This window comes from Carassius gibelio, chromosome B17 (genome assembly GCF_023724105.1).
Source record: "Carassius gibelio isolate Cgi1373 ecotype wild population from Czech Republic chromosome B17, carGib1.2-hapl.c, whole genome shotgun sequence".
Taxonomy (NCBI): domain Eukaryota; kingdom Metazoa; phylum Chordata; class Actinopteri; order Cypriniformes; family Cyprinidae; genus Carassius; species Carassius gibelio.
In genome coordinates this window covers 25936156-25962924 of record NC_068412.1, presented here as the reverse complement: position 1 = coordinate 25962924, position 26769 = coordinate 25936156, and the positions used below count along the sequence as shown (strand labels likewise).

At 35.9% G+C, this 26769-nt stretch overlaps 1 protein-coding gene across 4 annotated transcripts in view; it reads right to left on the bottom strand.

The window, feature by feature from the left end:
• Positions 1-25947, bottom strand: part of LOC127976083 (syntaxin-binding protein 5) — a 40287-nt gene extending 14340 nt beyond the window's left edge. For 3 of the 4 annotated variants that reach the window (XM_052580200.1, XM_052580201.1, XM_052580203.1), the window contains exons 1-19: positions 25420-25909; positions 21779-21876; positions 11146-11227; positions 10879-10979; positions 10168-10302; positions 9951-10014; positions 9755-9838; positions 9203-9326; positions 7325-7403; positions 6890-7044; positions 6271-6343; positions 6050-6197; positions 5906-5973; positions 5702-5742; positions 5259-5479; positions 3571-3758; positions 3290-3415; positions 2263-2414; positions 1015-1074 (exon numbers count right to left, since the gene is read on the bottom strand). In XM_052580200.1, the coding sequence (XP_052436160.1) occupies positions 1015-1074; positions 2263-2414; positions 3290-3415; positions 3571-3758; positions 5259-5479; positions 5702-5742; positions 5906-5973; positions 6050-6197; positions 6271-6343; positions 6890-7044; positions 7325-7403; positions 9203-9326; positions 9755-9838; positions 9951-10014; positions 10168-10302; positions 10879-10979; positions 11146-11227; positions 21779-21876; positions 25420-25557 (2137 nt within the window). In that variant the 5' untranslated portion in view covers positions 25558-25909. Of the gene's footprint in view, positions 1-1014; positions 1075-2262; positions 2415-3289; positions 3416-3570; positions 3759-5258; positions 5480-5701; positions 5743-5905; positions 5974-6049; positions 6198-6270; positions 6344-6889; positions 7045-7324; positions 7404-9202; positions 9327-9754; positions 9839-9950; positions 10015-10167; positions 10303-10878; positions 10980-11145; positions 11228-21778; positions 21877-25419 lie in introns of all 4 variants that reach the window. The other variant, XM_052580202.1, reaches the window with a different exon arrangement.
• Between the last annotated feature and the right edge of the window lie 822 nt (positions 25948-26769).

Genomic DNA, 26769 nt, shown 5'->3' with positions numbered 1-26769 from the left:
CAAACTGACTCAAATGATTCGCGAATCCGCTTTGAACTCCCGAACGGACTCAAATGATTCGCGATCCCACTCCGAACTCCCAAACTGATTCAAATGATTTGCCATCCCCAAAATGACTCAAATGATTCGCGAACCCGCTTTGAACTCCCGAACTGACTCAAATGATTCACGAACCCGCTTTGAACTCCCAAACTGACTCAAATGATTCACAAACCTGCTACGAACTCCCGAACTGATTCAAATGATTCGCGAACCCTATACGAACTCTCTAATTTATTCAAATGATCCGCGAAGCCGCTCCGAACTCCCAAATTGATTCAAATGATTTGCGATCCCCAAACTGACTCAAATGATTCGCGATCCTGCTCCAAACTCCCAAACTGGTTCAAATGATTCACGCTCCATACTCCGAACTAGGAAGAATTAGGAAGCGTGCATTTTGAAGAGTGCTCTGAAAAGCGGCAGTGAAGGCAAAGGATTAAAACCTCTATTAAAACAGAAGTCCAAATGAACGTACCAGTACGCTAAAAGCACTTACTGGGCACACGGAGAGGTGGTGGTACACTCAAGAGCTATATTTGGAAGTAGCGGTAATGAGTACTGGTGCGTACTGGCCCACTTAAAGCACTGGTCCACACAAAACGAACGTGTTGTCATCATGAACTCAACCTCATGATATATCAATCTTGTTTTATTCTCTTTTGTTAAATACAAGAAGCTAGAATACTTAAAATACAGATGCATATTACTAAACTTCACATTTTTGTAGCAAGAAAGTGGGTGGTGATTTATGAAAAACAAAGGATTTATGTTCTGTCTCCTTAAATACATGTTTAGAACAATAGAAGAGAGAGTAAATTATGACAGAAGCTTCACGTTTGGGTGAATTGTTCCTTTAAGAGTCTGTCAATCAACTCATCATAAACTACCATCAGTCAATGCTGTCAATATATTTTGTTCTACCAGTAAATTTGACGGAGAATAAAAAAAGAAAGAAGAAAATAGAATATTTACCTGTTGGTGATTTGCATTTCTCCTCTGGTGCGGCTGATGCATCATTACCATCACAAAGACCTGTTGAAACAAACAAGTCTAACCAAACAGCCTGGCTGACTTCACGCAATGAACATCATGCAACACTTAAATAATAAACCAGCACAAAAACAGACTATAGTGTTAAACAAAGAGAAAAAGAAGAATGCAGACAGATATAAAGAGAAGGACAAGACCTTTGATGAGTGCCATGTGACTTACTGAGGTAAGACGAACGAAGCTTTTTCACAGACTCAGAATAAAAGTTAGAGAGGCCGGACATGCAAGACTTCTTATGCAGAGTGTCTTTACGAAACCACAGAGAGAGACGAATATTGAAAGGGTGAGACAGAACAATGACACAAAATCAACTGAACAGCTCGAAGGCCTTTGAACTGACCAGAGACTGGATTCAGGGCAGACTGGACATTTGTTCTGCTTTTATTATTTTCAATAAACGAGTGAAGTCTATAAATAATAATAATAATATAAAAAATGGACAAAAAATGCACAAAAATGCACAAGACAATGAATACTGCACATCAAAAATCTAATAAAAAATGTAGTTTTTTTATTATTATTATACTTCCCAATTCCAGCAGAACTGGAAGCTTGTTTCTGCAAGATTAAAAAGAATAAATTTTTTTTAAAAAAAATTAAGAATGTCATTCTGATTTCTGACTTCCTCAGAATTACAAGATATATCCTCCAATTCAGAGTAAAAAAAGTCAATTGTGAGATACAAATTGTCTAAATTTTATTTATACCCCAAAAATTAGTAATAAGTGATTGATTGCTATTAAATAATGAATAAATTGCCTTTTCAAACACATCTTAAAATTGCTGTTTGGTCACAGATATTTTGTAGCAGTGCATCACTAACAATAATGTGAAATGTCGCATGGCCTTAAATTCAGTCTGTTGGCATCCGTGTATTTCAAAGACTGAAACTCAGATGAGTGAACAACAAAAAGAACAAGCAAAGACGGGACAGAAAAGAACAAACACCGGTGCCCTATTCTGAGCATATGGATCGGATGATTTTCTAAGATCGGTGCAGATGGTTTCTCGGCCAGAGATGACCACCTGCAGTTTGAAGGATGCAGGAGCATCACGGTCCAGAGACAGACACTGCTCAAGATGAGCATGTGCTTTACTTTATCAGACACAAACACAGACTGACAACATGCAGAGGTTATAGAAGAAGCTTTCTCTTAGATGTCTGTTCACCTGCTGAGGGCTGTCTGGTTTTGCGGGGCGAGCGCGGTTGTCTGTGGTGAGGATCTGTTGATCCATACAGCTCAGCTATGCTCATGTTCAGAAGCAGTGTTTTCTGAAGGTAATCAATCACTGCAAGTCCATTACCATTGCCAAAAGCAACTCTGTAAAACACACAACAGATTCACACTACCGGTCAAAAGTAAGGAATGATTAAGATTTGCGTATGGGTACTGTGTAAAAAAAAAAAGCACTTAAAGATCTATACATAAAAAGTAAACTGTTATTTTGTGCAGCATTAATTTAAATCACAATTTCTACTCAAGGTTCCAGAACACACCAGATGTTAACCTGAAATCTCCATCCTGAAACCTGAAACCTAGTTCAAAATTCTTAAGTGTTATAATAAAGAACAATTATTCAAGCATGGCTGCAAGGCTTTAATATGATTGATCATGACACATATCACTTGTCTGAAAGATAACGAACAGCTGTTGTGGAAAGGAAGTGTTTTTAAATGCTCAGTAAACTCATCATATGTGCGGTAAAAGAGCTACTTGAATTTCAACAACTAGATGAGCCCCAGAAACAGATCCCCAACGAAGACCTTATGTCCTAGAAAACGGGAACCAGATGAGTCCTCTGCACAATCTGACTTTGCTGCAGCATGGATCAATCTGCTGGTTCGTCTGGTCAGAGGAGCACTGACCCCCGACTGATCCTGGTTTCTCTCAAGGATTTTTCTCCATTTTTGTCACCGATGAAGTTTTGGTTCCTTGCTGCTGTCGCCTCTGACTTGCTTAGCGTGGGACAGTTCATTTACAGCGCTATCGTCGACTTGATGCACAGATACTATATTAAACTGAACTGAGCTGGTCGATGACATCACTGAATTTAATTATGAAATGCCTTTAACTGAACATTGAGTGTTTACTATTGTCCTTTTGCACTGACACACTATTTTCCTTTTACTGTGAAGCTGCTTTGACACAATCTGACACTGACTTGACTTGACTAGTGTTGTCGTTTGTGGACTTACAGGCCATATGCAGAGTTGACGGCCAGGCTGGTGATCTGTTGTGGCGGCTCCCCGCTGACCCACACCAGCTGAATGAGCAGCTCCACCTGGTACCCCGCAGACTGTTTGAGAGGAGAACTCCTGACCCTGGTCAAGTAAGACACAGGGCACAATTAACCACATGCTAATGTAAGCACAGGCCAAATCTAGGGGTCAAACATGTGAAGCGCCCAAAGTCTGAAGTTGTTTTAACATGCGGCTTAAGTACGAGTAAATCTGAAATAAATGAAAACAGAGTGTACTTGAGACAGGGCACGTTATCTCGCAGGCCGTCAGACGAGTTGTTGCTGCTGGTGGAGGGGTGGGACTGAGGCAGGGAGGTCTGAGGGCTAGATTGGGTTCCTGGGGTGGACACAGCTGACGCCTGCTCGCCTCCGCACTCGGGAGACTCCACTTCATTCAGCTCACACTGCATACGCACCTCCAGGAGCTGCAGACACAAGACAACTCTCATCAAATCTACACAACCACCTGTATGTTCAGGGTTATATAGACAGCTGACATGAAAGCAATTGCACTCTGCTCATAGGAAGAGTCGATTTATTTTTGTCATGCATTCTCTTCATTTTGTCTATAAACACAATGCAATTATGCAAATCATTTAATATTTTAGAATTTTCAACAAAACTGAGTGTCCTTGTTAAAAAAATCATTAAAATGATTGATATGGAGAGAAATTATATGGATAGAAATACTAAATAGTGTTGTTGTGTTGGGGATAACAATTTGCATAAATGTTAACGTTGCACTTTATTCATTTTTGTGTTACTGGATTTTCGACTTAAATATGAAAAGAGGCTCCGCCCCCTTTGTGTGTGAGAGACATAAGTTGGGTCGAAAGAGTGCCTTGCTGGTTCAAGTCGGGGGGGGGTGTACGGTGTGGGTTGTGGCCGACGACAGCCCAAATAAACCCCGCTTTTGCATCAAAACGCCTCGTCCTTGTCTGAGAAAGACGTTTAAATATATTAGCCTCATCTTATTATTCTTTTTTTTTTTCAGGCTTTGAAATTATCTTAGAGGTTGACTCTACAATGGAATTTATATATTACCTTGAAATAATATTCTATATTAATTTGAATTCCATACCAAAAAAAAAAATTCAAGGTCATTTGTAGTCATATGTAAAGTAAAAAATCTAAAAACACAAAGGAATCTCCATAACTCCCAGAAACAACTGAAGGACACCAAGTATAAAATTAAGAAGAAGAAAAAAACAGAGGGACAAACAAAGGCGGAAAATAAAATATACAGAAGGGACATTAGATTGAACTGAATATGCTTACACTATTATATACTGATATAATGAAATATCAAAATTTCTACATTTCTATAGTACACAGATTTCTCTTGTTAAAGTGACTCACCAAATTCATTTCTAATTGAAAAATTTCTCTGGGAACTTTAATATATTATATAATACTGCTAACATGCAGACAGGAATATATTCTCCAGGCTTGTAAGTATAAAGAAGAGTTTTACCCACTATTAATTATATTTGTAATATTTACATACAGTTACTTCCATGTTCATTTATTCATTCCTGTGGTGTGACACCTCCTCATTAAAAAACAAGGTTTTTAGCATTAATAAGCATAAATAAGTGAGAGCTTTACTCATTTGTGGGAATGCAGCATATGGTTTTCCAACTGTTGGGAAACATGTGTCAAAACAACTTCATGCTTAATGAAATATCCTGCAGTGTGCGTACTAAACTCCATCTAAAACGGCTTGAAACAGCACTTTTATAATTGCGTTATAATCACCATGCATATTAATATTAAGCATTTGTCACATTTAAAATGACCTTGTTAACGAACGTAATTCAAATGCTGACCAGCTGAATCTGAAATGTGTCTTAGACATTTGTTCACTGCACATATATACATCCTGCACATTTACACATATATACATGCATTTAAATGGGTCAGACCTGAACCACTTCAGTGGTGACTTCCTGTTTGCTGAACCTGTACACTATGACATGAGCCGAGACTCCAGCCACACAGAGCACACGGCTCTCTGGACACCAGGACAGAATCTGGATGGCAAACGGATCTTCATCCACAATTTCAGTGCTGGATTTCTCCTCTTTACTGCGGGGCTTCTCAAACACCTTCGCTGTTTTCAGCTTATACAAAACCTGCAGCATTACTGACAGACACAAAAGAACCAATTCAACATCTTTATTAGCTGTCGCTAAATATTTGTACAAATTCAATTCGAACTTCAATAGCATTTTCTGATTTAAATTGGAGAGAAATCTGTAAAATATCTGCAGGAATGTCTTAAATGTCGCTAAGAGTGTTTTACTCTTGGCAGCTGAAAGCATTATCAAACTGGCCAACTAAAAATAATGCTGTACATAAAACTCACATGCTGAGGCATCCCAAAACTTGATCGATCCATCAGCATGCCTGTGGTTTTCAGAAAGAAAGCAGAAGAAAACAATAACAGCACTGGCGCCAAACAGAAAAGCATTTTTCCTTCAAATACCAAAATTTCCCTCTCTAATCCAATTATTATACATCAAAAGGCTTCGGTACAACAAAGAGTGTGTGCATGTGAAAGATCACTTACCCAGTGATGATCATCTCTGAGAAACTTAGTGTTCCCTGGCCCCAGTTACCTCCACTTATAGGCCATTCCTGCATTAAAACACAGTTTTGTACCAGCCGCTTTAGGACTATCCATTTTCTTAAACAGCAGAGGACAGGACATTACCTTCTTACTGAACCCTTGTCTCTTCTGTCTGGAGCCCACGGAGTAAAGTGCAGGAATGACTTCAGCTGGACAGTCCGCAAAATATTCACAGCAGGTCACTGGAGACTCGTGGATGGACAGAGGATATGGATTCTCAAAGATCGGATACCTGCGCAGAGAGGTTTCTATAAAAACAGCTGCACAAAACAAGACAGTGTGAATAACGTTTGGCATGTACTCACCCAATTTGTGCAAGATCAATGAGAACCAAATCCTTCTCCAGCAGGACAACAACAGCATAAGGCTCCTGGAAATCTGTGGGGATACGGAAGAAATAATTATTTTAAAAACTAATGTAAAACATTTTTTTTTTGATAAATGCTTTTCATTACTAGATTTGTATTTTAGTTCTTGCATAAATGATCTACTTTGCAACAACAACTGTCCAGCTTAAAAAATATAATTAATTAAAAAGAAATCTAAAATAAAAAAAATTCCCAAGATTATATTGCCCAGCATAAAGCGTTTTTTTTTTTTTTTTGTCAGTATTTATCTACAAAAATAAACCTAAATATAAATAACATGAATGTCATACAAAGCATATATAAATATTATAAAAGTACCTAAAAATAAAATAATAATTTCCAATATATTGCCCGGCCCAACAATGTAGCAATTTGTCCAGTTCTGATTTTAACTTACAAGAAAATAAAAAATGAATTTTTTTTTATTAAACAATATATATATATATATATAATAAGAAAAATTAAACCAATGCTGTTTTGTATTGCTTCTGTTGTTTTTACAGGCACTGTTAAACATTCTGGGAGAAATCCAGTGATAGGTGGGGCAGTGACTTGCCGTTTGGATATGGGGTTTCACACAGCGTAAGGAAATCCACTATGGGGTAGTCCATCTCCAGCACTGCAGTGCTTTTCCCGTGCATCACAGTCAGACAGGCTCGTCTACCCACTGTATCATATGACAAACCTCCACACAGTATCATGAATGGGTCCCTTAACAAAACAAATGAACATATCTCATTTTTCCATGATGCAAAGAGAAGCCATGCTGGAAGTGAAACAAATTAGTGCTTCATTCAGAAAGAGTGGAATGAAAAATAATAATTATTAAATGAAATATAAAATGTACTGTATATTAGCTGTATATTTTATGTCAGTCTTCTGAAAAGCAACATGTCATCCCTGTAAACCCTATAAAACAGAAGCACCTATACCAGACAGTCAACGTGAGCATTGCATCATGCTCTGTTTGCTTCCTGAATGCAACCCTTACCCTGCTCTCGTAGTTTTGTACTCCACTTTCAAGATGGGCTTGCAAGGCTCCGGCTTCTTTCCATCCTTGGGCTGTTTACCTGCGAGAGCATATTGCATGGTAAACAAGGTGAGCAAATATGCCCTCATGTATTTTATCTCCTTTTCTATCACCAGTCTCTTTACAGTCATTATCATGGGAACCACAATAAATTAAGTGTAGACAACTTTAGGCACATCATGCTTTATTTGATTCTAATTAGATTCCAAAACCATTTTCAGTGCATCTACTACTAATTGAAAACATAATAACATGTTAATGATTCATTTCTGTAAACAGATGCTGCACTTTTAAAAGAGAATCACAATGCAATTAAAAAGATTATTTAACTTGACCCTTACTAAGGATCTGAATTTCTTCAGTGAAAAATCTGGAGTATTATAGCTGAATTTCATAATTTTTTTGGAGGATGAAACACATTCACACAGTAAAACACAATCAAACACAGTTTTTAGAAGCAGAGGTTGTCATTGCTGTGCAAACTTAGTGGTGAACAACAACAACAGATATTATTTTTTCTCTCCCATTAACACCAATAGCAAAATTCCATGAGAATGTATCTATGACTTTACAAATGAAGAAAAAAGTTTAGTAAGATTGATTACTTTGGTCTTTTTATTTGTTCTTTATTTATTTACATTGGTATTTTTATTAGTTATTTGTATGTCTAAAGGAGGTTAAGTGTTGGATGACTCAAAATCTGCTTGAGATTATGTTTTTTGGCCCTGCCAGAGGATGTTTAGATCTATCCACATATTTGGGTTCATGGTTTGATTATTGCCGTGACCAAATAAGGAATTTAGGTGTGGTGTTTGAACCAGAGCTGAAATTTTACAAGCAGATTAATGCAGTAGTAAAGAGTTGTTTTTTCCAGATTATATCTTTTGCTCGACTAAAGCCTATTCTGTCAAGAAAAGACTTAGATGAGGTTTGTTTTTTTCTTATCTGGTCTATTGCAATGTGTTGTATGTGGAGTCCTGCCAGTCCACTATTTCACGCTTGCAATTAGTTCAGAATGCAGCAGCTAGGCTGCTAGTGGATGCTAAGAAAATCCATCATATTTCTTCTGTTTTAGCTTCTCTCAAGAGACTACCAGTGAACTACAGGATAAAATATAAAACTCTTGTGTACGTTTTTAAAGCAGTGCATGGGTTGGCCTCTGCTTACGTGTCTGAGCTCATTGCTGTTCGTCAAGCAACTAGGTCTTTAAGATCCAATAATAAGTTATTGCTTACTGTCCCTCTTACTTATTTAAAGTTAAAAGCCGACCGAGGCTCTGGAATAGTCTTCCTCAGGAACATCTTTAAATGCTTTTAAAATTGAAGCCAAAAACTACTTCTCCTCTTTAGCCTTTGAGAAGGTGGGCTAGTCTTCATTGTTTAATAGGATGTGTCTTGTGTTAAGTTATGTGTTTCAATGAAGTGTTTTTTGATTGTTCAGGACTTTGGTTTGCAGGTGCAGTTGTAAAATCCTCTGTAAATAAAGTGAATGAATGAATTGGTCACAGAAGAGAAATGTAAAAACCCTCAACCACTGTGTAAGAAACACTAATGCTGTTAGTTAGTGTTAAATACATAACTTTGTTTGATTTACAACATTGATAACTGTTGATATGTGAAAAGTATCCATAAGTAAGTCATTCATAGGCTGCTTGACTGAAAGTTTAGTGACTCTTTAAAATCACTGACCGGTTTCAGAAACCTGTTTGGAAACAATCATTCGTTTATTTCAAACCAAATGACATATTTCACCGCTATGGTCTTGCAATATTTATTCTGTGCTCCCTGAAGCGTTCAACCTGAGGAACTTGGAAGGGAGTTTGTTTGGGCAGAAGCGTACCATGTGGCGTAATGATCTGGGCAGGCTTGGCAGGAGCGCGTATATTCCATGTGGTAAGCGTGCCATCTGAGTGACTGCACACAAACTGTTTCCCCTCGTGATGCCATGCCACGGAGTGGATCGCCTACAGGCCAAACAAAAGATGAGTAATCAACCACAGGAGAAATCAGGTCAGGCAAACTACGGTTCATGGGTTGTGACAGCATATATGAGTTCAATCTTAGTTCCGTTCCTCATTGATAACACAAACGCATCTTAAAAAAATTAGACTAGAGTTGTTTATTTGAGTACTCAACAGAGTTTTAAGAAAATGATTTTTATTTTATGTTACAACTGCAACAGGAAGGATTGCTGGAATTGAACAGCTGTTAATGTAAAGTTTACTGCATTATATAGAATAACATGCCATAACTGATGTGTTTTTGTGATTAGTCACTACTGTCACATCTGACAGTACTTGGAGTTCATCCCATCATTACTGGAGACCTTCCTTCCTTCCAGGAGGAGAGTAAGTTGTTTTGCTTTAAACAATGCTCTAGGTTTCGGTCTCACCTCATCATAGCTGTACCGATAGTCAGCTTTCTTCGATTTCAAGTCCCACAGCACAACTATGCCACACTCAAAACCAATTAAAAGCTGCAAAAAAAAAAGAGACACAACTTTTCTGAAATGATGCAATTTGACAGCTGAGCATTCAAAAAGTGTTTTGTGGGAATACTCTTAATCACAAAGGCTCAAGGTTTCGTACTTTCCCTTCGTCCATAGGGTTATCGCTGATATGAACTACAGGTCCAGGATGAGTCTTTGAGGAACTGTTGAAGAGAGGTGACGGTTTATGAGAAAAAAATATTTCGAGGTGGTATGCAAAGATCATGCATGATGTCCTTGTGTTAATATTTGCATACGAGTCCTCTAATTAAAATCTCCCAAACACAAGAGGAGATACACTGTGTCTAGACACTCACAGTTCGATGGCTTTGTTCCACATGATCACATAGCCTGAGAGGGTGAAGGACTCCACATTGACAATGTGAATGTTCCCTCTTTCCGTGCCCACGTACAGCCATTTACTCTGAAACGGCAAATGGCAAAACGTGATCCTGCCAAAGACAAGGAGAGGGCTGACCTTAATCAAAGTGAAATATCCTCTATGATTATCTCATACGATGGCGAACATTTGACTGATCTGTGCCTCGTGACACATTAAGCATGAAAAGGCAATAACAGCAGATAAATCTGGCAAAATGAATGAGTCACGGTTGAGAAATCATCTGGTATTTCTTTGAACGACTGTGCATTATTGCCATTGTGTGTCTTTTGAATGGGACACAAATCAAGAGCACTTGAGGACTTTGTCCTGCCCTTGTCTCCGAACAAACATTCATTTCAAGCTTTCATGGTCTGTTGATTACCAGAAAATGTAGAAATTCAAAGTACATTGCTACTTATAAAAAAGACAAAACTTCCAGGTAAGGCCAACTTTTGTATTTTCTGAAGAAAATGTGAGTGTTTACCAAGTGACAGATGATGTTTTGTGCATGCTGTGTTCCCAAATGCATGTTAAAGTGACACATTCTCAGAGCAGATGATTTATATACAGTATATAATTTGCGTATCGATAAACACACCAACTCATGCATATTTGTGCATGGTTTCTTTGGGTACAGGATGCTTACCTCTCCCGGTTAAATTTAAGAGAATGGAGGACGGCTGGAAGTTTTTGCCTCAGATTCCACAAATGAATACTGTCATCTGCCAAAGCACTTACTAGCGCACCCTATGGACCAAACAAACAAGAACACAATAAAGGACTAAAGAGCTCTACATTTTTAATTCATTACATTTCGAACAGATTAAAAGACTCAGTATTCAACCGAGAGCTGCAGGCAATGTCAGAGAGAGGGATAAGATCTGGAGAAATTAAGAAAGAGGGCAGAACTCACTTCATTTACAAGAAACTCTAGCTGGATGACCGCCGATCCGCTCTCATGCTGGCAGAAACACTCCACTCCAGCTCGGCCGAATCTGTAGGCTCAGTTAAGGTACATACATCTCTGAACACCTCGGAGTCCCTGTTAAATGTGCTGAACACAGGATATGATGACCAGTGTATGAGTCTAAAATGAGACTAAAAATGCATTGCATAATTAAAGGGGTATTTACTTCCGACACAGTATTTTTTTCTTTTGAGATGCAATTTGCATGCAAAAAAACGAGATGGTGATTTTTCCCACCAAGCACCAAAAAGTAATCCATATGCTTTCAATTCTTTAGAAATCATACTTTTTGTGTAAGTACTAACTGGCTTAAATTTGTATTACTCTTACATGTGTTTACGGCAAAAAGAACTGATTATTGCATGTCAAATATGAGAAAAACCTCTTGGAGCTTTGCAGTAAAAAAAATCATCAGTTTTCACTGCATAGAGAATAGCTCAGACTTTTTGGTCACAGCATCTAAAAATATACACCTTCATATACATTTTAATATAAAAACTAAAAGAAAAAAGGTCTCTCAATGTGTTCATGTTGCAACATGGTTCAGAACTAGAGGGAACCCCAGAGGTCTGTGCATCATAGCACCGAGGGTCTTCTCCATTGACTTAACTAAATGGATTATACAAAGTCTCTAATCACAGTCTTAAGTCTTGTAAGTGAATGCTCTGGTGTTGCATTGCATGCTGTCTATATGCATCTAAGCACAAATGCAAGTTCTGTTTCATATCAGGTTGCAGATACCAGCGTTTCATAACAGGCGAGGAAATGTTTGTGTTGTTGGATGTTCTTTCAAATCTGTTAGATCGTAATATAATCCAAAGAAAACCCACAGATACTTTATAGCATTCACTTTTATAAAGGTCCACTCTAACAAACAAATGGAAATGGTTCCAATGGAAGTTAAAAGTTGTTCATAGTAACATAGATGCCAATAAATACAATATAGGCGAGTAAAAAGAGCCAGTGTGACCCAGGGGCGAAGGCTACCTCACTCCAGCAATATCCTCAGCTTAGAAAGCTTCTTATCTGCCAAGAAGAATCACTGCAAAACAACATATGGACGCTGTATGTTGTTACCTCAGGACATCTAACACACGTCTCATGCCAGGGAATGAATGCTAAAATAGTTGACACTATAAACAGGAAATGGGTGTCTCATCCGTACTGAATGAGCGGTTTCCTGCAGCAGTGTACTAATTTCCTCTTGAGTGACTTACAACTGTGAAAACATATTTATAAGACCTAAAAGTCTTACGAGTACACAGAACCAGCTTAAAGTATGCGAAGCTTGACAGCATCTAATATGTTCTTCAGTCACATGCAAGCTAATGCATCTCTGTTAAACAGATCAATTATGGTAAACAGCATTGGTAATATGTGCACAGGAAAAAGCCATTACACTGAAGATGAACTCACCTTGCTGACGCGACAGTTTGCGAACAAGACAGCGCCAGAGAGTTCAAGAGGGCAATGAACTAAAAACAAGACGAAGCTATGGCCTGTTTCATGCCTTTAGTCATGTTAATATTTCACAGCTTCTTCATAAAACACCGTAGAGATTCGCTGATCTAGAAACTTGCAATTGCTCAGCTTTTAAATGGAGTTCAAATCTCTAACCTAACAAATTATATCCTTAAATATAACACATTTAGTGAGTATTTTGTTTTGTTTTTTACTTCTCTGCAGCCTCAGCCCTATTAATCATAGAGACAAAATTAGAAAAACAGATACATGAGATATTGTGGACATCAAAAGCTGACAGGGACTTCAACATTTCAGCTGTACTTTTTGCAATGGCGTGCACCAGCTAACCAGGACTATGAAAAAACGATATTGTTTTGCTCTGTTGTGTAGAACAAACAGTGTTCTACTATATTATGTTACTTTGAAGGAAAATCGAACATATAAATATTTAATGAAAGGATGACAGAAAAGCCGGTTCAGTGTATGTGTGACTTATATTTACTTATGTAAATACTGGGAGACTTCACTGATGAATAACAACACTGCAACTGGCAGACTGAGTTCAGTTAACCAAATTTAATTACCAAAACTGTATTTTCTGCTAAATGAAAAATTAATAATTCAGTTGCAGTTTTCAGGTAAAATGTTCATTTCGGGGATAGCTTTTGGCTCTCTCTTGAGATGCATTCATTTCTCGAGATGCGCTGATAGGAACTAAACAGGATGTTTACACAGCAGACTAACCTTCACCATATTTGGACTGAATAAATAACAGAGGGCTGTTATAAATAAGTTGCAGAGGACCACTGACTCATTATTTATTCATAACTGTAAGCACCAAGCCCTTGACCGGCCAGTTTCTCCTCATCTTAAGCTCTCTGTTGCGCTGGATCAGACAGCAGCTCTTCACATTCCCCGCGATCTGGAGCCCAACCAAACAAACAGATTCGATTACTGGATATAATTATCACCACAAACCAGCTAATAACTCTTTTTCAAGAGAGACTCAGAAGCTGTAGGACTAAAGATAAATGCTGTCAAATATATACATATTAAAGTTTTCATTTACCTGAAAACCCCCCAAAAAAAGTATTTACATTTAAATTTCATCATGTAGTTCAATGCTTTTATCAAGCAACTTAGAACTGACTTGAATCTGAAACATTGGTTCAGGGTGTCATGTTCTCGTGTGATATGAGTCAAAGATGACAATATTAGAATGTGTCCTGTTTAATTTAATTTTTTCCTGAGCAAAAAGTAATGACTATCATAGATTTATCTTTAAAACCACTGGGTTCTACCAGTTTGTCAGCAGGAAGTGTATAAAATATATTAAATTAAATCAAAATATAATCAAATTTAGCATGATCAATAATTCCTTAATGTATTTAACAAGTGCAGATCAGAATAAGCATGTTACTTCATTTTTAAATAAATATATCTGTTATTCTGAATGACAACTGAACATTATTTCACCCATATTTTAACATTTTATTTTCACAAAAATTATTTGAAACATTAAAATCACTTTACTTGCATTTAATATGCTTTTTATGTATATAAAGTCACTTTTGAAAATGTTATTTGATACAGGCACCAAAATGTGTCTCTCAACATCTCATCTTTGACCTATAATGATGCAGACACTAATGTAATCATTAATAAAAAAAGAATTATGAAAACGAAACTTACCAGTGAACTTTTTTTTGGGAAATTATGTTACTGGAATTAAAATACAATTCAATTAAGTAAATTAAAATGAAATAAAAATGCATGCAATAGACATAATAAAGTAAATATAACATAAATAAATCTAAACTGACACTTCATTACGTACAAAAACAGATTAGAATGCATTTTGTGTTTCCCGTCTGTTTTTTTTTTTTCATTCAATAAATGGCTAACACTTACTGCATACTGGTAAATTATTGTTCTATTTAAATTCACCTATAAATATAGATTGTGGGGAAAAAGTTAGCTGACTGGTTGCATATAATGTCAGTTAAATGGCCACTTCCTGTCTAAGTGGGCGGCAATTATTTGCTAAATACATCACAGTGTGTGAGAATAACTTTAAACAGACCATCCACTTTTTTTTTTTTTTTGTGAGTGACACTACTTTCATGAGAATTTCTCATTACGATAACCCAAAAGTAATTAATAACATGTAAAAGATTTAGATTGTGTCAAAATATGACCTGGATTTGTTTATTCAATATGTTATTAATTGATTAATACTCAATATGTACATGCAACACAATTATACATCCCATAAAGAACAAATTATCATAGCGCTGTAACATTTCAAATGTGAAATCTACAGAAAAGCCGACACAGCTCTATGTGCTATAACAAGCAAATGAACAAAGCTCTGTAACATTTCACATGGGAAATCTACAGAAAAGTTTTACTTTCAAAAGCATCACATTGCCGACCACAATGGGTGACTCAGTTCAAACAACAGCAGCTTCCGCTGAGAGCAAACACTGCAATCTGATAAGGGTGCTGTCATACTATATTCCCTAATAATACAGGCCTCAAGAGCAAAAGATTACAATGCAGCTAAAGCAGACAGGCTTGTCAACGTTCCCTGCAACCCTGACATTTGTTCCTGAGAACTAAACAGTGCCAACAAGGCAGTGAAGCAGCTCTCAAGAGAGCGAACAAGGAGAAGAGCAAAGCAGAGAGGAGATGAGAATGAAGACGAGATGATGTGGAAGGTGTGAACTAGTCAGAAAACTAACCAGAGGTCCAGAAACGATCAAAGCCTTACACACGTCTGTTCTTTCCTACATCTTTAATAAAACTGGCATCGGAGCATAATTAAAATTCTGTCTCACCGGCCAAGAGCTTCTTGATAAGTTCATTAAATGAGACTCAAATATATTTAATAAAAACACAATCTATTAACAAAGAAAGGAAGCTCATCAAGACAGGATCGTTGGCCTAAAGTCTTGCTGGAAAGTATATATATATATATATACATACACACACACACACACACAAACACACACACACAATAATTATAAAAAATATAAAATATATATAAATACATATAAAATAAAAAGTACAAATTATGGATACATTATAAAGCTCTAAAATAAATCATATGGGTCAATTTTATTTTCATTTTTAATTTATTTTATTTATTAACATTTCCAAGTGAAACTAAAAATATTGTATGAGGCTTGCACTTTAAGTGACAAACTGAACAGAATTAAATTATTAAAATAGCAATTATCTGTATGACATTTGATCGCCAGCTCACTGTGATCATGTCATGCCTGTTTTAAGAGTTGCTACTGTAGGTGCGTCTCAATCAGCTCCCATGTTCAGTATTAAGGGCACTGATCAGGGAGCAGGCCAGTTTAAGGGTTGTCCCAATCACGAAATCCTTCCAGTGCACTGGAACATTCGCCCCTTGAAAAATCCCACAATGCACTGCAAACACTAGGGAGCGTGTTTGCTATAATGTCACATTTCTGAAGCATGAAACATAAACCAGGAGTCAACTGCAAAAATATAACGCGATAGAAGATTTGAAAAGACAATTTTTTTTTCCAACTTTTACACATCACTCGACAGTTAATGAACATCTGATGAACATTTTTTATTAACATTCGACTGAAATGTTGTAAGAACAAGAATACACAATAATATAAAAATGAGATTGGTCCTGTCGGTTGTTTATTAATTCATGTTCTACTACAGTATGTTGTCCGTTGACGTTGCACGTAATCATGTTACTAGAATTGGAGTGATCACTGTCCTAACATGCAGTGAGTCTAGGGAACTTACCAGTGATTCACGACGAGCTCGGGAGCTGATTGAGACGCACCCTAAATCATGCAGATACATAATGGCTTTGCTAGAGAGCTGTGAAGGTGTTTTGAATGGTTGCTAGGACACTGCTTGATTGATATAAAAAATATAATCATCTAATGTCTACAGCAGAATCTGGCATGCTTCGGCAAAACAGACATGCACATACTGTACCACATTAATCTCAAACTCTTGTGCAATGCAATGCAATACAAAAAAAAAAAACAATTATAAAGCTATTTGACTCTACAGCTTGCAACTCGAGATAGGATCTGTCCAAGCAAGATTAAGAACAGTAATCAAACAGACCCTGGGTGCCTTAAACAAACTCTGGAGGAGTCTCAAATGGCCGTTATTTAAAGCACTTGGAGGTGGATGCTGCCAACAGCAGCCTACAAGAGCAGCAGAGAGGAGAGGGTCATTGATCACAAGGCAATCAACACTGAAACACCACTGATGATATTAAAAATAGCACTAATCAATTCAATTTATACCACGCTGAAGCCTAATAAAAAATTATTTGAGCGTGAATTGTAAAGCAGCACTGGCAACGTATCTAAGCAAGGAGCTCTGAAGATGGTTTCAGTTTTCAGCACACATTTCCTCACTTGGTGAGATCTGGGTGGCACTTCCTCATTCAGATACGTTTCTTAATCCATCTTTTAGTGTGCTCCTACACCTAGTGTCTGGTGTCAAGTGTAATATTACACAATTTACCACAATATTTTATAACCAACACTTTCTAATCTAGACAAAACACATATCTTTGCAAAGTTCTGCATCTCAAAGTTGCATAATTGTTGGTAATATTGTGATAGAAGTAATATTGAAACAAAAACGTATACATATGTGAAAGGAAAATAAAACAAAATTTCATTGGAGTATTTTTGTTATAGTGTCTTAACAACATCTCACAGGAACCTAAATTTTTGCTATATCAACTTCAGATCTGGAAAATACTCTTTAGCACATTAGAGGACGATAAATATAATTATAACCCACGCCATTAGAGACAAATTGCTCCATTTACACACTAATCCTGTATTCAGCATCTTATTACGAAATCACTACGTTGACAATCTTTAACATCTGGTAAACATTTTACAGTACAATCTACACTAAATTTTAGTTCACTTATGAATAAAAAACAGATCTAATGCACCTAATGTACTCTTTAGGTCAAAATGTCATGGCTCAGAAACCTAGTCACATGCCATGTCCCTCTTTTTTAACCCTACATCATCAAAGTTCATACAGCATTATGCAGCACTCGTTGTGAACTAAGAAAGGATGAAAGAAAGCTGCATTCTCAAAGAAAAGGAGCCAACTTCCTCATCTGGTAAACCACAGTGGCTTGTGGTATTTCTAAACACAAATGCAAAGAAGGCTTTCCTCATTCGACTGATAATGTAAAAAAATGTAATGCTCGACTCAGGCTCAAGTTTTTGTGGGTTAAGCACAGAAAATTCTGATTTATGGGTTAAAGGGATACTCCACCCCAAAATGAAAATTTTGTCATTAATCACTTACCCCCATGTCGTTCCAAACCCGTAAACACAATTTAAGAAATTTTGGATGAAAACCAGGAGGCTTGTGAATGTCCCATAGACTATCAAGTAAATTGCACCGTCAAGGTCCAGAAAAGTATGATCTGCCATCAGTGGTTCCACCGTAACGTTATGAAGTGACAAGAGTACTTTCTGTATGCGAATAAAACAAAAATAGCGACTTTATTCAACAATTTGTCTCCTCTGTGTCTCTCATCACCGTTGTGCCATTTTGGAGAATATTAACTGAACGCACACTGCATACACTCTTCTATGTCAGCCGCACTGCACTGATGCGCTGTTTTCTTTCAAATCAAAGCATAAATAGATGCAGAAAACGTATTTTTGTGGTGCAGCTGACACAGAAAAGCGTACACGGCCTGCATACAGCTCAAATTCTCCAAAATGGCCACTGATGTCAGATGCACTATTCTGACGATGCTTTTCATACTTTTCTGGACCTTGACAGTGTAATTAACTTGGCAGTCTAGGGCAACAGTTTTCAACTTTCAACAACTCAAACCCCACCGGATATTCACCATGATTCCTGTTCGAAGCGAGCGTGTATTCCATTCAAAGGGCATTAATGTCTGCAAGACAAGAATTTTAATTGTCTTTATTTATAGAGGTATATTATGTCACAATTCTCTACTAAGATGCTGCAGGCAGCAGTGCAGCACAAATCCATGTATTAATGTTCCGAGGTGAAGTAAACTTCAACAGATTTCCCTATTTAAGGCGTGGGAAGAAGTGAACACTGTGTAGGGAAATGTCAATCGGAACACAGTTCATTCATGTAGCTCTCTTCTAACGAGCTGGTTATCTGAATCATGTATTTAAGATAAGAGAAACATGCTAACTGTGCAGAGCGTGGGGGTGTGCGAGCACTGGAGCCTCCCGCTTTTTATCCAAAATATCTTAAATTGTGTTCCGATGATGAACGGAGCTTTTACAGGTTTGGAACGACATGGGGTTAAGTGATTAATGACAACATTTTCATTTTGGGGTGGAGTATCCCTTTAAACTTGTATCTTCAAGAAACACATTAATGTTTCTTAAACACCTTCGTTGGCAGCGGTTGATTAAGGTTTCAAGTCTTTACCATGCATAAAACTTTACGGACCATAATCAGAACAAAAAGCATTCAACAACAATCCATCTGTGAATTATTCATGCATAAAACCTCACAAATGTTTGCTTCTTAGTACTGTAACAGTGACGAAACTGCATATTAAAAGAGCGCTTAACTGTTTTAATGCAGCCAAGCATCTATAACAACAAACTGCTAGGATTTATTATAAAGCCAAGGCAGCTGAAACTCCCAACTCCTCAACATCAAGCAAGGTTTCTAGATGAAAACACACAGATAGAGACACAGGAGACCAATCATGTAAAATGAGATATTTACTGTTAGTAAACACCTGAGTTTGTGTCAGCTGAGCTGTGGCGCTGTTTCCCAATGCTGGGGGCAATGAGGCAAAACGATACATCCTCTCTTTTGATAAATAGCCTAATGGACTGAATGACAGTAAGCCCATCAGCCCTCGCTGCACATTTACAAAGAGGAGAGAGCCAGTCAACTCAACTCTCCACCACTCAGATCACTGACCTGGTGGGTGGCTTGTGACTTTCCACAAGGACAAAATGCCATTGATACAGTGAAGTCTTGGGCAACCTACTGCACACCATTACAAAAGCATAATAGAGCTGCGCTCCCACGACCAAGATTCATATCTGACAAGAAGAAGTCTGGCCTTCAACCATGAAGCCTTTTTTGGTACTTTTTTGGTATAACTAAAATCATGTTTCATGGTGTATTTCACAAAATAGATGAAGACGTCAAACATTTTTGGGAAGTAGACTTGCATTGTGACATTCTAATACATTTTTATGATAAATTGTATTAAATCATAAATCTAGAAAAATTGAAAAAACAGACAACAAAGAAATCCGGAAATAAAAATACAACATTTCAGAGGGCCCTGTTAATTTTAATAAATGAGTAATAAATTATGACATTTTAAAAAGTTTTGAAATCAATTGATGAGACTTAATTAATTGATTGAATAATTAAAAAATGTAATCCAAAAGAATTCAAATGGAAAACTGAGAATGAGAACAGACTTAATTTTAAAATGTATTAATAAATTATTGTTAAACTGTATACATTTCATAATTTCAATTAATTAAGACACAATTTTTGACTATTGAAAATCAATTTATCAATGAAAACATTATACAGAAAATTTTAAATAGAAAAAATATAAATTGTAATAAAATAAAATAGAATTTGGGGGAAAAAATAAAACATTTATTTCTAACTTTCTTTTTATGTTTTGTTTATTTGTATACATTTGATCGTTTTTTTTTTTATTACGGAAATGTAATTTAAATAAAGTGAAAAATTAAAATGAAAAAACAGAGAATTTTAGAAGAATAAAACCAATTTCATATGGCCCTAAAAATTTACTTTTTCAATTGTAGAATTTTCCTTATTTTACTTAAGACATGCTTTTTGATTGGTCATTTGATTTAACAATTAAAACTGAATCTACAATGACTACTTTATTTATTTATTTATTTTTGCATTTTTTGTTATTTTTAGCAACTATTTACAGACTGTAAGAAAATAAATATGAAAGTTTTTTTTAATAAAAATACCATTAAAAATATATTTAAAAACTCTACAGTTGCACAATATATACTACCCAGCCCTACTCTGTAGCCATGTTTCTTTCAACTGAAAAAATGGTGTGGTGTATATCTGAACATGAAAACACTCAGAAATAAAGCTGAAGCAGCTCTAACAGACGTGCCCAGCAGGACCAGCGATGTTTCCAGCACGTGCGAGGTGGCTTTCTGGCAGATAGTCGGCAGCACCAATGATGAGACGAGCTCTGCAACATATGGCAGAGGAGCTGCTCATGCCACAGTGGAGATATATTAATGAGCGCAGCTCCTCTAGGAATAAAGACCCTGCTTCTAGGAAATGTGCCTCTGAAATGAGGCTGCTCAAATGCATGACTCGGGCTGCTTTGATTTTTACTGCTTGGAATCAACTGACCTTCTCACTGATGACTTGAGCATTTAGTGCATTAAAGCATCAGTTTTGAAATGTTTTATCAATTTCTTTGATTTGCATTTCAGCCAAGCAATGGAGGTACTGTAGATATGGGCCCAGGCTAATATATAAGAGATTTTTACATATTTTAAAAGCAATGACCCACATAGTTTGACCACAGTTAATATATATTATATTAGATATCAGGATTAAATCAGCCACCCTGCCTTAAAAATTGGCATTGACATTGTTACTGAATAACATATATCAGTTGATCAACAATACTAGGCATGTTGATTTGTTAATGCAAATTTTTCTACAAGCCCGGGTGTCTTTAGTCTAGTTTTTCATGTTTCTTAAATCATTAGCTCCTATGAAGCTTCTCTAGGGTAAATATTCATATCTCCTGGGGGAACAGCAAGGCTCTTAAAAGCAGATTTACCAGAGGATGTTGTTACTTGTATTTTGCAACTTACATAATCATATGTTTCTGTGGAGTTTAGGAAAAAAGAGCAACGCATGCTTTGAACAAGTCAATTACTTTGTGCAACAAGACTTCCAGCACAGAAGGGTGGGAGGACTGCCTTTGTTTAAATATACATAAACAACACGACCGCATTTGACACTTATTGCCCCCCAGGTGTGTAAGGATGGGTATGTTGCCAGCTCTTCAAATAAAGGATACAGTCTCAGGGCTCCACTTTGTGTGCCAATAGCCAAAATTTTCTGCACAGGGTCAAAAGCCATGGAGGAGGGTTGATAGGGAAAGCCATGTCGCACTGTCTGTGAAGCAGAAGATGATTTGCATTAAACTACAAACAAAGCAATTGTGTTCTTAAAGGAACAGTTCACACAAAAAGGAAAATTGGCATTTACTGGCATTTGGATCAAAACCTGTGTTAACCATCAAGTGCACTATAAGTCTTCTGAAGCCAAAAGATTGGAAATGACAGAAATGTAAATAATGATTTGCTGGTAATAATGTCTGTAACTGCACACATTTACATTTATGGTGTTTTTTCAGACAAATTTTCTCTTCTTTTATTTCTTAGGAAACAACCTATATTTCAATCTGTTCCTCATACCAAGCAGGGTTATTATCTTTAAATAAAACTTAAAAAATAATAATAATAAATAAAAATCATCACTTGAAATAAAATAACAATTAACTAAAATGTTCTTATTTTATTTCAGCTAGATACCAAAGCTAATTTCCATTAAACTTAAGCTGATGAGATATGTGTTTATATATATATATATGTGTTTAACATGTTTTTTGGGGAGCTTTACAGACATGTTAATGCATGCATAAATATCTAAAAAAAATTGTCTGTTTGCGTTCCATTGAAATACTTCACAAGGGTCAACAAATTTGATTTATAGTTATAACAATTCAGTAAAACACAAATAATTCAAATTGAGCATGGCCTGTCTTCTTATTATTAGTTTTAGTAATGAGGTAGGGGACAGGGGTTTCAATTAGGATTTAATTACTTAGAAATTAAAATGGATATTAGAGATTTGGTTCAGACAACATGATGCTAAGAAGCTGACTAACATGTGAATTACTGTAGTGATACCAAGGTACAGTGATGATATCAAATGGTAATACTCTAACATTTACCATGGTACTGAATGATTACCACATTTAGACATTTGACATTATATAATATCTAACAATAGCCCAACTAATACAGCCTGTTGGTCACCAGAGAATTATTGTAGTGATTGCAATTAAGAACAAAAAGCACATATCTAATATGCTAAATAAAATGCCTTATTACAGGAATAAAGATCCATTACAAAAGCTCAAAAATAACATGCGAAACTCTGATGAAATGAAGAGATTAAATATTTATTATGAGTAAATATTGACATGAGTAATATTTGTTCATTAGTTATCAGATGTTCTCTTACTGTATTTTTTTGTCAAATATTTTGTTTTTGTTAAGTCAGTTTTGTTATCATATTGTTTTGAATGGTTATTAATAACTATTTTCATAGCTTGATTCTTGGTGAATTGGTCAAGGTCAGTTTGACCTAAAAACAGCCTAATAATTATTAGTTATATTATAACAGCATATAGAACCCATGACAATTAAGAAACAAAAACATATAAAAATGTATTATAGATAATAACAAGTGAGAGGGATAATCACCCCAAAATGAAAATTACGTGTTCAACAGAAGAAAGAAACCTATGGGCTTACATGTTTATACAGGATGAGTAAATAATGTCAGAATTTAAATTTTGGGGTAAACTTAATGACCTTGTAAACAATAACATTATGAATGGTCATGTGACAAGTGTAAACAGGGCCTTATTAACTAACTTGTACCATTTAGCTACAACAATTTTCCACAATGAGCGAACTGGAACACAAAGTATCTGTTCACACTAGCAAAAGATCTAATCTGTTCTACAATCCAAATTAAACTGTTAGACAAAACATTAAGCACAGGTATTTCTTGACAGACGAGACTGGCACACCTTGAAAAATGACATGAATGAGTCTGTCATTCTGTCTCATCCTAACTTGAATCAGTTCCGCTCCTTACAAAAAGTAATTTGCATGTTAAAGGGTTACTTCACTCCAAAATTCTGTCATTAATTACTCTGCCTAATGTCGTTCCAAATCTGTAAGACCTTCGCCCATCTTATGAAAACAAATTAAGATATTTTGTATTAAATCTCAGAGCTCTCTGGCCCTGCATAGGCACCAACACAACTGAAATGTTCCCAGACATGAAAACGTTGTAAAGACAAAGGTAAAACAGTCCATATAACACATGGCTTAACTTAAAATTTGCAAAGTTACAGAAATACCTTTCGTGCGCAACGAAAACAAAAATATCAATTTATTCAACAATTCTTCTCCCCGTGTTAACATCCTCCGCCATTTGGGAAAAGAGTACCCAGAAAAATGCCTGTGCTTTCCCCAGAACATAATCAACGTAATCAGCATTGTTTACATTCTGGTGCGCATGCGTTGTGGTACTCTCTAAACAAACGGTTCTGGTTCTAGGAACGTTTTAATTGTGTTGCTGCCTATGCAGGGTCAGAAAGCTCTCGGATTTCATCAAAAATATCTTAATTTGTGTTCAGATGATGGACGATGGTTTTATGGGTTTGGAACAACATTTAGGGTGAGTTATTAATGACAGAATTTTAATGTTGGGGTGAACTAACCCTTTAAATGAATTTGCTTTTAAAATAACCGCCACCAATACAGCAATGGTCAACTCAGACATCACACGAGCGATTAATCTCATATATCTCTGGGTGGTTATTCCATCCGGTGGTGGTTATAAACGATAAACGAGGTGTTTTGTTTTAACCGAGTTAAAAACCAGTGAACATTGGTGAGCTGCACTTCTAATTAGAAAGGATGGGAGAATCGATCCTGAAGTTTTAATATATCGATACTGATGCAAGTATCGAAAGTATCGATACTCAAAAAAAAAAATATTGATACTAAGGTGTTTTTATTTACCAATGATTTTGTTTATTAAACAAAAAATAATGCCTGTTGAACACGCAAATGTTGCAAGGCAGAATCAATCAATTACAGAGAGTGTTCACTCACTTCTCACAGTGCATTTAAATAGAGCTGCGTTTCCCAAGAGCAGCCTATAATTTGAAAGCATTTATGTTTTTGGAAAAGGCAGCCCAGAACAATGCAGAAAAAAACATAGGCTATATTCACAATATGATGAGTTATTTATAACAATAAACCTATTGAAATTGTCACCTAGTTTGTGCAGTACATGTATTTAAATTTGAATGTTAAAAGTTCATATTGCTCATGTTCTATTCTGTATTTTTTATATAAATAATACACTCTCCGAATAAAAAAAGTTGGATTTTATGCATGCAACAGCCTATTACTGGTAGTCCTTTATGACAGTGAACCATGGTAAAGTAAACATAGTTTAACTATAGTATTTGTAGATTTCCTTGGTTACAACTACAGTAAACATATTTTAACCATGTGTAAACAAAAATATAACCTAATTAGTTGCAATTAAGGCATATTGAATGTTAAAATTCATTTTAAATATAAAGTTAAGTAGGTATTATTACCCATTCTACTCATAATAATTAAATACATTTCATGATCTAAAAGTTCATTTTAGAAGTATCGTATGGGTAACGATATATCGGTATAGACGATACAGGCCATTAAAAGTAGCGGTATCGTATCGGAAACAAAATATGTGTTACTAATTAGAATATTGAGTCGAGTTGACGCCACTCACTCACCTCCACACACTCACTCACTCACTCACTCACCCCCCGCATGAGATCACAGTAACTAATCCCACCTTGCAGAGCTGGAAATGCTCTGACTGCAGGGTCTCCTGAATCATGTCATTCTCCCGGTTTCCCGACTGAAGGGACGCGGCGGAGGAGGAAGAGGACGTCAAGCCGTCCAACACCTTCCTGATATTAAACTTCTTCATATTGCCTCCAAGCAAATGCGAAACGAATGCAAAATGTGCATCAACAGAGCAAGCATAAACAGACGGTGGCGGAGACAGCCACACAAGCGCACTGTTGTTGTATTTGTCCTGACGTCTCACATGTCAGGCAGTGTTGTCATTCCGTCTCGTGTCATAATCCCACGCTCATTCCTTAAACACGGACGCCGGATGGTATGTCACGTCTTTTTCATTTTAATCGCGGAACGGCCAGCGTAATTCAGTTATGTTTGGCCACTCTCGCTGTGCTCCGTTCCCCCCGCTACTAACGCGGAAACGCAGAGCGCTGCAATCACCGCGACGCGTCTGCGCTGAAGAGGCGACACCCGGATGTGAGGGAGAGAGAGACGCCGCTGCGGCGCACTGACTCTGGATCAGCGCGCGTGGCCTGTGGCTGTTGTCTATAATAACCTTCAGGAAAGTCAACAGTTCAAACATTAGATGATGATTGTGATGAAGATTAGGGGAAACACCCACCATGATGGCTTTAATCGGATTTATTTTTGTATACACAATAGGCTAATTATACGGTTATAGGAAATCAATAAAAAAAAAAAAAAAAATCCAATAATATTTAAAACAATGATATATATATATATATATATATATATATATATATATATATATATATATATATATATATATATATATATATATATATATATATAATATTATTGATAAAAAAAATTCCCCATTTACCATAATAACATTATTTAATTGTTAACCTATTATTATTATTATTATTAGTAGTAGTAGTAGTAGGAGTATTATCTAACAATATTTACCAAATTATATTTAGATTTAATGTAATATTATCATATTGTTAATAATATAATATTAATAAAATTATTAAATACTATTTTATAATAAAATTATAATATTAACTTATTTTTATATAACTAATTATAACACTGTTATTATACATTTTATTAATATATTATATAAAATATATATATATATATATTATATATATATATATATATATATATATAATATTATCATTGTTTTATTAAAAAAATACCATTTACCATAATAGCATATTATTATCTAACGATATTTACTAAATTATATTCAGATTTAATGTAATACTATCGTACATTTACTACTATAATATTAGTTAAATAATTGAGTATTATTTTAGAAAAAAAATGATAATATTAACTTATTTTATATAAATAATTCTATACTTAATTA